At 57.6% G+C, this 13,300-nt stretch overlaps 1 protein-coding gene across 1 annotated transcript; it reads right to left on the reverse strand.

Annotated features, from left to right (window-relative positions):
* Window positions 1-849: 849 nt before the first annotated feature.
* Window positions 850-12,520, reverse strand: SLC1A5 (solute carrier family 1 member 5). Its single transcript, XM_019425899.2, is given in 9 exon segments — window positions 850-1,271; window positions 2,703-2,837; window positions 3,007-3,201; window positions 4,002-4,235; window positions 6,942-7,108; window positions 8,004-8,051; window positions 8,482-8,524; window positions 11,293-11,782; window positions 11,785-12,520. Coding segments are annotated over 9 exon segments (1,629 nt in total). The 5' UTR covers window positions 11,867-12,520; the 3' UTR covers window positions 850-1,036.
* Window positions 12,521-13,300: the final 780 nt, after the last annotated feature.

Genomic DNA, 13,300 nt, shown 5'->3' on the forward strand with positions numbered 1-13,300 from the left:
CATCCTGGACTCAAAACACGACTTAAAAACACTTGCACGGCAGGTTTTTTATTCAAACAGCAAATTCTGGTTTAAATAAAAAAGGGGGGCGGGGGGGGGGGAGCAGGTCATTACTGCCACTATTGGATAGAGTTCAAGTATCAGGGAAGTACCCGTAAGTGGCTACAGCAGAAAGTCAGTCTCTTGCCAGGAGTTAGTTGTACATTTTCAGCTGCATTTTCAGCTGCAGGGTTTTACGTGGGGTAAAATCACACGCATCTTAAGCGTGCAGGCGAACTTCCCCAAATGTATACGTCTGTGCGAGCATCACCCGCGTCGAGACACGGAACATTTACGAGATCACTTCACCGACTGAGCCACCCGGGCGCCCCTTCAGTGGTGTTTTTTTGACAAACAGATTCTGATTTGTCATGTTTGATTTTTTTCTGTGTGGCTCATGCTTTTGGTCTTAAAAACATCTGAGGAGATACACTTGATAGTTTTATTGCTACAGAATGTCCTTTGGAGTGACAGCAGTATTTGTCCTCAGTCTCCCCCACCCTGGCAGGGTCCCCAGGAGTGTTTGTTACAGCGGAGGGAACAGAGGGCCTGAGGACAGGGTGGGATGTACCATGGAGCCGCAAAACACACACACACACACACACACACACACACACACACAGCTACAGCCACCAAAATAGCCATCAACCCACTGGAATGTCCTACCTCTCGATGAGGGCAGAAATCCACATGGTGACCTGTGCCTTAAGATGAGGGGGCCAGAACGACACTATTTCTCCATCATGTTTCCTAACTTTGGGTGGAAACAGGAATTGAGGACTGGGGAAGATCTGGGGAGATAGATACACACACACACACACACACACACACACACACACCTATACCCCAGCATCGAGGCCTCCCAGATCTGATGTCAGGGAGACAGGCTGGGACCCTGGATCCCTTAAGTGTGCAGCAGGAAGGGCCTCCAGAATCCCGGCTCACAATCCCAATGTCCAGAGTGCCCCCATCAGCGCAGGGAAAGTCCCCATGGGGTTTACATAACCGACTCCTTCTCACAGGAGTCTGTATCCCCAGCAGATCCCAGGCGGTGTTTGAGGAGGGGGTTCCCCTCCTCAGTGGGGGCGGGCAGTGGAGCCAGGGGCATCTCACTCTTCACTTGGATCAACTCTGGCACTGAACTCCGCATCTCTGTACGATCCATGTAATTTTGGAGGAGTCCCGCCCCAAAGGCATCACCTTCCACATTGAGGACTGTGCAGGACCGGTCCCTGAAGAACAGGATAGGGAAGTGAGTGGGAGGGGGGAGGGGGGAGGAGTGAGGGGAGGGGGAGGGCCCAACCCTCCCACCTCTCCTCCCGATTCTTTTTTTTTTTTTTTTTTTTTTTTTCAACGTTTTTAATTTATTTTTTTTGGGACAGAGAGAGACAGAGCATGAACGGGGGAGGGGCAGAGAGAGAGGGAGACACAGAATCGGAAACAGGCTCCAGGCTCCGAGCCATCAGCCCAGAGCCTGACGCGGGGCTCGAACTCACGGACCGCGAGAGCGTGACCTGGCTGAAGTCGGACGCTTAACCGACTGCGCCACCCAGGCGCCCCTCTTTTTTTTTTTTTTTTTTTGAGATAGAGAATCCCAAGCAGGTTCCGCACTATCAGAGTGGAGCCTGAAACAGAGCTCGAACCCACGAACCAGGAGACCACGACTTGAGCCGACATCAAGAGTCGGATGCTCAACCAACTGAGCCACCCAGGCACCCCCCCTCCCCCAAGATCTTGAGGTCCTTGCCACACCCTCCTTCATGGAACCCCGTTCTGCTTCTAGATCCAACTCATCGCTCTATCCTCCCAAATATCCCTTCCTCCTAGAGCCTCCAAGATCTTTTCATCTGGAATCCAAGAAGCCCCCTACTTCTCTTCTTTTCCATGAAATCTAAGCGCCCCATCACACTTTCTTTGCCTTAGGACCCCAAAGATCTCCTCCTCCATCCTCTCGGGACCCCAAATGATACTTCTTCCAACAAAGCACAAGATTTGCTCCTCCTAGAACCTCAAAAAGTTCATCCCTCCCTTTTCTTGGGGCCTCAAAAGACCCATCCACCTCTCCTCTTCCCACTGAAATACTATGCTCTCCCTCAGGCCTTTCTCATAATCCTAAAGATCTCTTTTGGCCTCCTTATACTTTGTGGGGGTGTGTGCCATTTTCAAACATGGGGCTGTAATTCACATATGGTAAAATTCACCCTTCGAAAGTATACAATCCCGTGGCTTTTCGCATATTCAGAGTTGTACGACCATCACGTCTATTTCATTCCAGACCGTTTCCATCATTCTAAAGACACTCTTATACCCATTAAACAGTTATTCCCCATTCCCTCCTCCCTCTAGCCCCTGGCAACTGCTAAACCACAGTCTACAGATTGGCTTATTCCCACATGGGGCTCAGCACCGACAACATGGGGCCTGCCTGGGATTCTCTCTCTCTCTCTCTCTCAAGTAAATAAATAAATAACCATGAAATAAAAAAAAAAGAACCTCAAAGATCCCTTCTTTCCCTCTGATTAGAACGCTCAAGATGCCATCCCCTTTCCTCTGGAACTCCTTCCTTCCTCTCCTCTCCTCCTCGGAGGCTCTCGATGACCCTCTTGTTCATCTCCTTTCCCAGGGTACCCCTTGGGCCCCTGAAGCCTCAAACCCACACTTACACTAGCCAGTCCACAGCCAGGATCAAGGAGATGTCGTGAACTGGCAGGTTGACTGCCTCCAGGATGATGGCCAGAGTGAGGACACCTCCAGCCGGAATGCCCGCGGCCCCCACGCTGGACGCTGTGGCGGTGACCCTGGGGGAAGAGAAGGGCGGTCAGTGAAAGATCTCGGTAGGGGGTCAGTGAAAGATCTCGGTAGGGGGAGAAGCTGCCACGGGAGCCCTGCCCCCCTCCGGCCTCTGTCCATTCTCGGGGGAGGGGCCAAGTGGGTCCGGGGTCCTAGCTGCAGCCACCCCACACTCACAGGATGGTGATGATCTTCACAAAGTCCAGGGGTTGCTGGTTGAGCTGTGCGATGAACACTGCGGCCACACACTGGAAGAGCGCCGCCCCATCCATGTTGACGGTGGCACCGATGGGTAGGATGAAGCGGCTGATGTGTTTGGCGACACCATTCCTCTCCTCCACGCACTTCATCATCAGCGGCAGCGTGGCCGAGCTGAGCGGCGGCGGCAGGTCAGTTAGCGCACTTGACCCACCCCCTGCCGAAGCCCCGCCCAGACCGCGCTGGCCAATCAGCACAAGCCCATGCTCCGCCCGCCAGCCTAGACCCCGCCCCCCCCAGCCCCGCGCCTCGCCACCCCCAGCCTTCTGCAGTTCTCGGCCCTTCTCTTCCCTTCCCGGAGCCAGAGGCGGGGGGGGGGGGGGGGGGGGGGGGGGGGGGGGGGGGGATCCTGTAGAATGTCAGGATTCCAACCTGTGTGAGGCCTGGACCCCCTGGGAGGGTATGCACGGCTCTCCTTCACAATACACACAAAAATTGAAACCTAAATTCTATCATATCTAGCACACTCCCTCCCCCCCCCCCCCCCCACTCCACCAATAATAGACCTTGGCTAAGAATTACTACTCCCTTGGGGCTGCTGCTGTGGGGACAGCCAGGTTCTGAGGGGACAGGTGGACAAAATACCTAGAAAAGGGTGGAAAGAGCTCCCAGAGGTTGGATCCAGGGGGCAGCACTAGACCACTGTCCCCTAGGGCCAGGCCTTGTGGAGGAGGAGAGGTTTTCAGGAAGGGAAGAAGAAATCTCTAAGCAGTCAGTGGTTTTCCAAATGCGGGGGGGTGGGGGGGGTGGAGGGGGACGGTTCCAGGACCTTATGAGAAACTTTACTAAAGTATGGCCCCTGTACCCAGATCCAACGTCCCCAGATACGAAATTTCAAGGGTCTCCAGAAAGCTGATGTCCACTTAGGGCCCCTTAGCTTAAAAATCCTGCATTGGTCTGCCCCAAGGCCATACCTAGAAGAGGTCCCGAAGGCAGTGGCCAACGGTGTCACGATACCCCACAGGAAGCGGTAGGGGTTTTTGCGGGTGAAGAGGAAGTAGATGAGGGGCAGCACCAGGAGCCCGTGGATGGCGTGGCCCAGCAGGCAGCACAGGATGTATTTGCCGAGACTGGTGAAGAGCAGCCCCACGTCCTCCACTGCCACGATCTTGCCAGCCACCAGGAACAAGATGCCCACGGGGGCATACCTAATTACACAGGAGACCCACTGCAGCCTCTGACTACGTGCCCGCCCAGGGCCGGGCTTTGCGCTCAGTGCGCAGCCCGACCACAGCCTCCCTCGCGGGCAGGAGACACCCAGATCCATGTGTGATTGAGTTCTGGCACCCTCCCTGCCTGCCATCCTCCAAGCTCCATCCCCTTAAAAATAGGGCAGGGGCGCCTGGGTGGCGCAGTCGGTTAAGCGTCCGACTTCAGCCAGGTCACGATCTCGCGGTCCGTGAGTTCGAGCCCCGCGTCCGGCTCTGGGCTGATGGCTCGGAGCCTGGAGCCTGTTTCCGATTCTGTGTCTCCCTCTCTCTCTGCCCCTCCGCCGTTCATGCTCTGTCTCTCTCTGTCCCAAAAATAAATTAAAAAACGTTGAAAAAAAAAATTAAAAAAAAAAAAATAGGGCAGAGGGGGAAAAAAAAAACTGGGCAGAGGGGAGGGGCGCCTGGCAGGGGGCAGGGGGCTCAGTCAGTTACACGCCCAACTTCCGCTCAGGTCATGATCTCGCAGTTCATGAGTTCGAGCCCCACATCGGGCTCGCGGCTGACAGCTCAGGGCCTGGAGCCTGCTTCAGAGACTGGTGTTTCCCTCCTTCTCTGCCTCTCCCCCCTCACGTTTTTTCTCTCCCAAAAATAAACATTAAAAAAAAAAAAAAGGAAGAGAATAGAGCAGAGGGAGATCAAAGAAGCCTGGGAGCCTCTATTGCCAGCCGAAGTACAATCGCCAACCACATTTGGACTTAACACGTATCCCCCCACCCCATGCGTGAGGCATTTACGTTTTCCGGGTTCATGGTTATAGTAGCTAGGATGATTTAAACCGATTCAAACTCTCCCCACGTCCATGCAATATAAACAGTCCGCGGTTCACGTCTTAATAACAACCCATAGATATAAAGTGGTTGAATCTTTACCGCAATCCCACGAGGGAGCCCCTCTTTTAGTCTTTTGAAGCTACGGTTGAATTAAAATCTCACAGGTCCGTCAAACAGGGACATTAATGCTACCCAGCCTCATGGGAATGTCGGACGTTAATGAGGTGCTAGGTGAAAGGACTTGAAAGCTTTTTGTACACAATAAGTGATCTATGAACTTCTGCTGGAATTATTATCGCCCTTTCCTGGAGCAAAAGATCCCAGGGGCGCTCGTGCCTCCCAGCCAGGAAGCCTCCCAAGACTGCCTCTCTGATCACTGCGGCTTGTTGTCCCTCAAACCCCTTCCCCTTTTTGGTAACAGAAGAAAGGCGGCATTTCCCAGCCACCTGTAAAGCTAGGTTTGGCCAAATGCCCAAGCTCTGGCCTGTGGGATGTGCCCACAAGTTATACAAGTGACGTACTTGCTAAAGATTAGTGTTGATCAGAGGCACGCTATAGGTCAGGCAGTGCCCCAAGGACTTTACACGTTTTTCTTTTGTTTTGTTTACCGTTTATTTATTTTTTGAGAGCGAGGGAGACAGAGCACGAGCAAAAGAGGGGCAGAGAGAGAGGGAGACACAGAATCGGAAGCAGGCTCCGGGCTGTCAGCACAGAGCCTGACGCGGGGCTCGAACTCACGGACCGTGAGATCCTGACCTGAGCCGAAGTCGGACGCTCAACCCACGGAGCCGCCCAGGCGCCCCAGGACTTTACACGTTTTAACTCATTTGTGCCTGGAACTGTCAATCCCGTTGGCCAGACGGGGAAACTGAGACACAGCGAGGTAAGTAACTTGTTAGAGGGCAGGCGGGCGGGAAGCCGCTTGGAGCCTGCTCTTACCCACCCACCACCCTGACTCTCTGGCAAGGAGCCTTTACGAGGTTGTGCAGCCTCTTAAATGTCGCCTGCGCCAGAATTGGGGCGGGGGCGGGGAGCGGAGGGATTTGTTAAAAATGCGGCAATCCTGCTCCCTCTCCTGACTTCCCACCTTCTCGATCTCGAGATCCTGGATCTCGATCCAGGGCAGGTAGAAGCCAGAAGCCTCTGCACATGTGAGATCATTTAATAAAACTGATAATAATAATAATCATAGCTAACATTAAGTAAATGCTCAGCAGGTGTTAGGCCTTTAAAACATTTGCTGGGGCGGGGGGGGGGGGGGGGGGGGGGCGGCGCCTGGGTGGCTCAGTCGGTTAAGCATCCGGCTCTTGATTTCGGCTCAGGTCATGGTCTCACCGTTCGTGGGATCGAGCCCCGAGTCAGGCTGTGTGCTGTCAGCACAGGACCTGCTTGGGATTCTCGCTCTCCCTCTCTCTGCCCCTGTCCCACTCTTGTGCTAGCACGTGTATGCAGACACGCAAGCTCACTCTCTCTCTCTCTCTCTCTCTCTCTCTCAAAATAATTTAAAAAAAAAAAACCTGCTTTGTAAGCACTTTACTTTTACCTCATGCCACTTGTCTCCTGTACATTCGATCACATTTAATTCTCTGCAACTGAGATGCACTAGCTAAACCGGGGCCACAGCTTGGCCGTCCTTTTGTCACTTTCCAGGAGGGTCCGGAAGGTGCCCCCGTCAGTCTTAGCTCCCATGGGATACAGCACTGTCCTCACGTTATCGTGAGGGAACTGAGGCACAGAGAGGGTAAGTCACTTGCCCAAAGTCACACAGCCAGGGGACGGTCAACGCTGGGTGCGGGTCCAGGCCAGGCGGCTCCAAGCAGCAGAGGGAGGGTTGCCCGATCCCACATCCCCAGCCCCCACTCCCCCCACCTACCACATGATCCAGGAGACCAGCACCATGGTGGCGTCATTGAAGGAGTTGAAGAAGCGGATAAGCAGCTCTCCCTCGGGCCCCAGCTTCTGCAGGGCCACGCCAAAGATAATGGCAAATACCACCAGGCCCAGGATGTTCATACTATCTACCTCATCCCCAACGGGCACCTTTGGGTGAGGAACAGATCAGAAAGGGAGGAGGAAACTCAGTCAACCTGCACAGTCACTAAGGGCCTGTTCTGGGCACTGCTGGGACCCAGCACAGACAAGATGGCTCCTTGGGTCCCTTCCTCCCAAGGCTCACGGTCCAGGTCCTGGGGAAACAGACCCGTCATCAGGGACCACCCACGATGGTTGGAATAGGGAAACCCAAGGTAGTGTGGGAATTGAAGGGGTTGCCGGCTTGGTTGGGGGGAGGGGGATCAGGGAGGGCTTCGTGGAGGAAGGGGCAGAGATCTGGAGAATAGGAGGATGAACCAGGTAAAGAGCGGCGGTAGAAGGTTCTAGAGAGAGGAAACAATGCGCAACAGTCTGGAAAGGGCAGCAGCTCGGGCATTCGAAGAGCAGAAAGAAACTGGGGCTGGAATAGGCCGGGCAGAGCCCGAACAGGAAGCTGGGTGGGCGGCCGGGCAGAAGCCCGATTGTGCAGGGTCTCCGGGATTGTGGCCAGAAGCCTGGGCTTTCTTCTGAGGGCACTAGGGACCCCAAAGGGGCTCCAGGCAGGGGAGAGACAGCATCAGGTTTGTGCTTTGGAAAGACCACTCTGGCTGCCAAGCGGAGGAGGGTAGGTAGGAGAGGGGGGCTCTGGGGGCAGATCATCCCAGGGCAGGATGGGATTCGGGCAAAAGAGAAGCCCGGACCAGGGAGGGAGAAGAGGGGGCCAAACGAAGGTACCAGAAGAGACAGAAACGGGGGAGAGGCTGCAGAGAGTGTAAAACAAATACCACCAGATGTCTGAAGACAGGGGACAAACAAAGGCCGGGGTGGGAGCAAAATGGAAAACCCACAACAACGGGCCAAGAGATGCACCCCTTCCTCCCCCCATCCCTTCCCCTGCTCTCACCTTCACCTTGGTTCCGTTGATCCATCTGCTTTCATAGACGGTACTGTACTGCAGGTGGGGTTGGGAACAGTCAGTATCCACGGCCATGGAGGCTCCCCCACCCTGTCCTGCCCTAAGCGCCCCCTAAACATCATCGCCTTTCATCCCCGCCAGCAACCGCCCCGAGGCAGGGTTTTCTTATCAGGCGCCCATTTTCCAGAGGCAGAAACCGAGGCTCGTTGAGGAAAAGGCAGTTGCCCGGGGTCACGCCGCTGGAATTAGAACCCAGAAGGGGCTCAGAACCCGCATGCTCCTTTCTCGAGGAGGGGCACGGGATGGGTTTCGGAGGTTCCCCAAGGACCCTGCGAGATCGTTCAGAAATACGCGGGCATGTGCCCTTGGCCAGGCAGCACCGTAGAGCTGGCACCAAGGGGCTCCAACTGGCTCTCCCCCTCCTTGCCCGCCCCCCACCCCTCGGGACACACCCCCAAGGACTCACTGAGCTGAAGGCTGCGGACACCAGGTTGGAGGGGAAGAGATTTCTGCAGAGACAGACACGGTGGGGGGGGGGGGGGGGTGTTATTAAATACCACAGGGGGGGGTTACGGGGCGGGGGGGGGGGTCTGAGGAGCTGGGTTGGCCTCTTGTGATGGGAAAAAACTCGGGAGGCCCCACTGGCCCCCAGGCCCCAGCCGGGCTTGGTCAGGCAGAGTTGAGCCCTGGCCTGCACACTTTTCCAGGGTGTGGGGAGTCTGAGCTGGCCTCCCAGGGCCCCCGTGGGGTGGCCGGCCAGCCCCGAGGGATTGTGGACTGGCCGTAAGGAATGCTGGCTTCCCAAGGCAGGGTCACCTGGGCCTCAGCTCCACCCCGGGCAGCAAACTTAATACCCTGGGCTTGTTGCATCAGCCAACTTCCTCCTGGAGGGCCGAGAAACGCTGCAGCCCTGGGGCCGGGCTGAGAAAGGCAGGGGACGGGGGTGCATTGGAAAAGGGGTAATGAGAGAGGGTGACAAGGGATGGCGGTGTGTGCGCGGCAGCCCGCATTCAACCCCACTGGGCGTGTCAGGGGATCAGCGGGACCCTGACCCTCTTGCGTCTCTCGGAGAGGGAAGAAAAGAAGGGCTGAAGTGTCCACAGTCCCTGCAATGCTTGATCTAAAGCCACTCGTGTGATCCTGGCTCAGGGATCCGCACCGTCATCCCCATTTTCTAGAAAAGGGAACCGTGGGGCGCCTGGGTGGCTCAATCGGTTGAGCATCCGACTCTCGATTTCCGTTCAGGTCTGGATCTCATGGTTTGTGAGACTGAGCCGACCCTGAGACTCCGCACTACGCTTGAGATTCTCTCTCTCTCTCAATCGCTCTCCCTCTGTCCCTCTCCCCCACCCTCGCGCGCTCTCTCTCTAAAAATAAAAAATAAAAAAAAAAGTAGGGGCGCCTGGATGGCTCAAGTCACTTGAGCGGCCAACTTCGGCTCAGGTCATGATCTCGTGGTTCGGGAGTTCGAGACCTGCATTGCCGGGCTCTGTGCTGCCAGCTCGGAGCCCGGAGCCTGCTTCGGATTCTGTGTCTTCCTCTCTCTCTGCCCCTCCCCTGCTCGCGCTCTGTCTCTCTCTCTCTCTCAAAAATATATAAACATAAAGAACAAGAGTACTTAAACATAAAAACAGTAAAGGGAACCCAGACAGCTGGCTGGAAGGTCCCAACCACTCCTCGCCACGTGAGTGGGGGAACGGCGGTTGCTGTGGGTCCCTAGACAGTTTCTCATGTCAACACGTGAGAAACTCGGGGGCAGGGGTGAGGGTTCGGACTCGTGGGACAGGGTCGGTGCGCACGTGCTCTTGAGTATGTGCCTAGGTGACGCTCGATGTGCCGCTGTGGTCAGTGGCATCCACGGGCGGCCGTGTAAAGGGATGTTAGGACACCGTGGGTGAGCACACGTGTGACAGCCGGTGTAAGGCCACGCGTCAGTGTGAGAGAGGCCACAGCTGTGGCTGGGTGTCCGAGGGCCTGTGTCCAGCTCCGCGTCAATTGGCCAGAAAGCTGTGTGGTTCTGAGACGTTCCAGAAAAGTCTCTGAGGGGCTGGCCAAGTGTGAGTGACTTCTATTTTGGCACACAGGGGGAGCCTGGACACATACACATCAACAGCCCTCGAGTGGGTGTGCCCTTGGCCCGGGAGGCCCGTATCCACCCAGGCCTGGCAGGGCTGGGCCAGGACCCAGCTAATCTCGCCCGGCCAGGAGACGACCATCCACTGCAGCTTTGGGACACCAAGCCGGCCCCAGAGTCTCATCTCAGCCTGCGCTGATACCCGCCCCCCTCCCGAGAGGCTGGGAGAACCCAGTTCTGCGACTCGTCATTTCCTCCCCCCCCCCCCTACTTCCTGGAAGTCCCCAACCCACCTGGAGACACTGAATCAGGAGGTCCCAAAGGCAAGGCCATGTGGACCCAGAGGTCTGCCCTCCTCAAAAGGGAAGAACTATTCTTGGGATGGGGCGGGGGGCGGGGGTGGGGGGAGCAGAGATCAGAAGGCAAAGAGCCTGCTCTCTGTCTAGCCAGTCCCGCTGGCCCCCGCTTCTGGGCCGCCTGGTGTTGGTTGGGGGGGGGGGGTGGCGAGAAATGGAATGGAAAGTCTTTGGAGGTGGCAGGATTTAGCAGGAAGATGTAAAAAGGGAAGTTGCCAGGGCCCAGCCCCGGGCGGGGAAGGGAGGCTGAGAAAAAAACCTGGCTGCGTCCGGGTAACAGGGATGACACATAATATGGGGGAGCCCTGGGACCGGGAAGAGGGCCTGGCAGAGGTCACTCAGATCTCCTCAGGTCCCCTATGAACTCCTCGGGGGTCACAAGCTCTCTGACTCTGGACTCAAATCCTGAGGCCCTGAGCGCCCCCAAATCCCCTCCCAAGTCCCCCCAGAATCCTCTCCCCTCACAGAAGAGCCTCTGTATCCCTTCCCTCCCCCACAAACTCCCCAAGCATTACTTTCTTCCCTCTACGAGACTTCCTTGTCTTATCACCGTCTTGCAGCGTCCCCACTTACGTCCCCAGGCGCCCCCATTCGAAGCCTCCTTCCCCAGGGGTCTGTCCTCACTCGCTGGACTCTGACCCTCAAAGGGCCACACCATCACCATCCAGCCCTGGGGCCGGGGCCGGGGCGGGGGGGGGGGGGGGGTCCGGGCTCTGGAGGACTCAAAACCCTCTAGCGTTCGCGTGGTCGCTCCGGCCATCCCTAACACGGGTCCCCTCCCCACGTGGCTTCCCCGCCCCCGCCCCCCCCCCCCTCGACGACTTCCACCGGGCGGGCGGGGTCTGACCTCACAAGATCCAGGAACGAATCGAGGACCTCCTTGCTGGGGGCCTCTTCCTCTTCCACGGCGCCCGTGGCGCCGACCGAGGCGTTGATGGCGGCGAAGGTGGCGCCCGGCCGCAGGGCCAGCGCCAAGCCCACGCCGAGCGCGGACGCCAGCAGCGTGGTGACCAGGAAAAAGAGCAGCGCCCAGGCGCCCAGGCGGCCGAGCGCGCTCGAGTCCAGGCTGGAGGCGCCGCCGATCAGGCTGCACACCACCAGCGGCAGGATGATCATCTTCAGCAGGCGCAGCAGCAGCTCGCCGGGGAAGGCGAAGGCCGCCAGGCGCGCGGGACCCAGCGCTAGCGCGCCACCGGCCCCCGAGACGCCCAGCCCCAGCGCCACGCCTGCCACCACGGCCGCCACCGTCAGCAGCACCAGCAGGTTGGCGCGAAGGCAGCGGCGCACCCGCTCCCGGGAACCGCAGCAGCGGCCTCCTGCCGGGTCGGGGTCCTCTTAGGGAGCAACGTCGGGGCACCGTTCCCGGTGGGCTCGGCCGCCTCGAACCCCTTGGGCTCTCCGCGCGGGGGATCGGCCACCATGTTGGAACGCCCCCCGGAGTTCTGCGGCGTCTGGAAGCTGCGAGCGCTTGGGGGGCTCCTTCCCGGAACGCCGACGTTCCTTAGAACGGAGAGTTTTGTAACACAGCCTGGAGGCTGGAACTTTGGAGGGTTCCTTGGAGTTGGGAGTTCACGGCGCCGAGGTTCCTTGGCTCGTGGAAGCTGGAGTGTCTGAGATCCCGAAGCTGGGCGCCGAGGCTCCTCTGCTCTCCCACGTTGTGTCCTGCGCCCGAAACCCCTGGGTTTCTCGGCCCTAGGGATGGGAATACAGGAGTGTATCAGGCTGGGACAGGGGGTCTTGGGCTCTGGAAGGCTGAAGGCGTCCAAGTGGCAGAGGTCCTCAAGAGGCCACGTCCCGGTAGCGCCGATCCGGGAGGCAAGGATCCGGGGCGCCCGGGGTCCTGGAAACGGAGGCTGGGAAGCTTGAACCTGGGGGACGGGAGACAAGAGCTCCAGGAAGAGGGGAGCTAGGCTTTTGCGTCTGGGAGGGGAGATCCGAGCCCCTGAGTGCGGAAGGCTGCGGTCCGGGACCCCGGGAGGTAACGGCCACCGATCCCGGGGGCAGCTCGCGGGCGCGCCGCGTGGCTCTGAGCCCGCACGGCGGAAGCTGCGAGAATTAAGGGCAGGGGGCGAGGCTTGAGAAGGCGGGCAGCGAACGGCGGGCGCCGATTGGCGGCAGTGTTTAATGAGCCATTCTGCGAGCGAGAGGTGGGGCTGAGGCCAGAGTGGGGCCAATCAACCGTAGAAGGCAGACTAACAAAACTCTCTATCGAGGGGCGGGGACACTGGGGGGACGGGGGCGGGGCCCTGTTGGGGCGGGGCCTAACGAGCGAGGCTTTTTTTTTTTTTTTTTTTTTTTTTTCCCGCCAAAGGAATCGCGATGCAGGTAGGGGCCGTTAACCTACAGCAGTTCCCTGGCTTGAGGGTCTCTAGAAAGTGCAAGTGGTCGGCAGGTGGCTCAACCCAGCTGCGACGGCTCCGCCCTGAGTCCAGTCTTTCGTCGCCTCTCGGAGCTCAAGTTCCTCGAATGTAAAATGCAGATTAGGAAAAGCTCATCCCACCCATGATTGGCGTTAAGATTTCAATTAGATGGAGTTATTTATTCAATAATGTTAACAAGGAAAACAAATAAAACGTTCCCGGGGGGCCCGGCGGGCTCAGTGGGTGGAGCCTGCCTGCGACTCTTGATCTCCGGGTTGTAGGTTCGATCCCTACGTTGGGTGTAGACATTACCTAAAAATAAAATCTTAAAACACGGTTTTAAAATAAATATTCCCAGGGGCGCCTGGGTGGCTCAGTCGGTAAGCGTCCGACTTCGGCTCAGGTCACGATCTCGCGGTCCGTGAGTTCGAGCCCCGCGTCGGGCTCTGGGCTGATGGCTCAGAGCCTGGAGCCTGCTTCCGATTCTGTGTTTCC

Source organism: Panthera pardus, unplaced genomic scaffold, assembly GCF_024362965.1.
Source record: "Panthera pardus isolate Hobbes unplaced genomic scaffold, ASM2436296v1 HiC_scaffold_18, whole genome shotgun sequence".
Taxonomy (NCBI): Eukaryota; Metazoa; Chordata; class Mammalia; order Carnivora; family Felidae; genus Panthera; species Panthera pardus.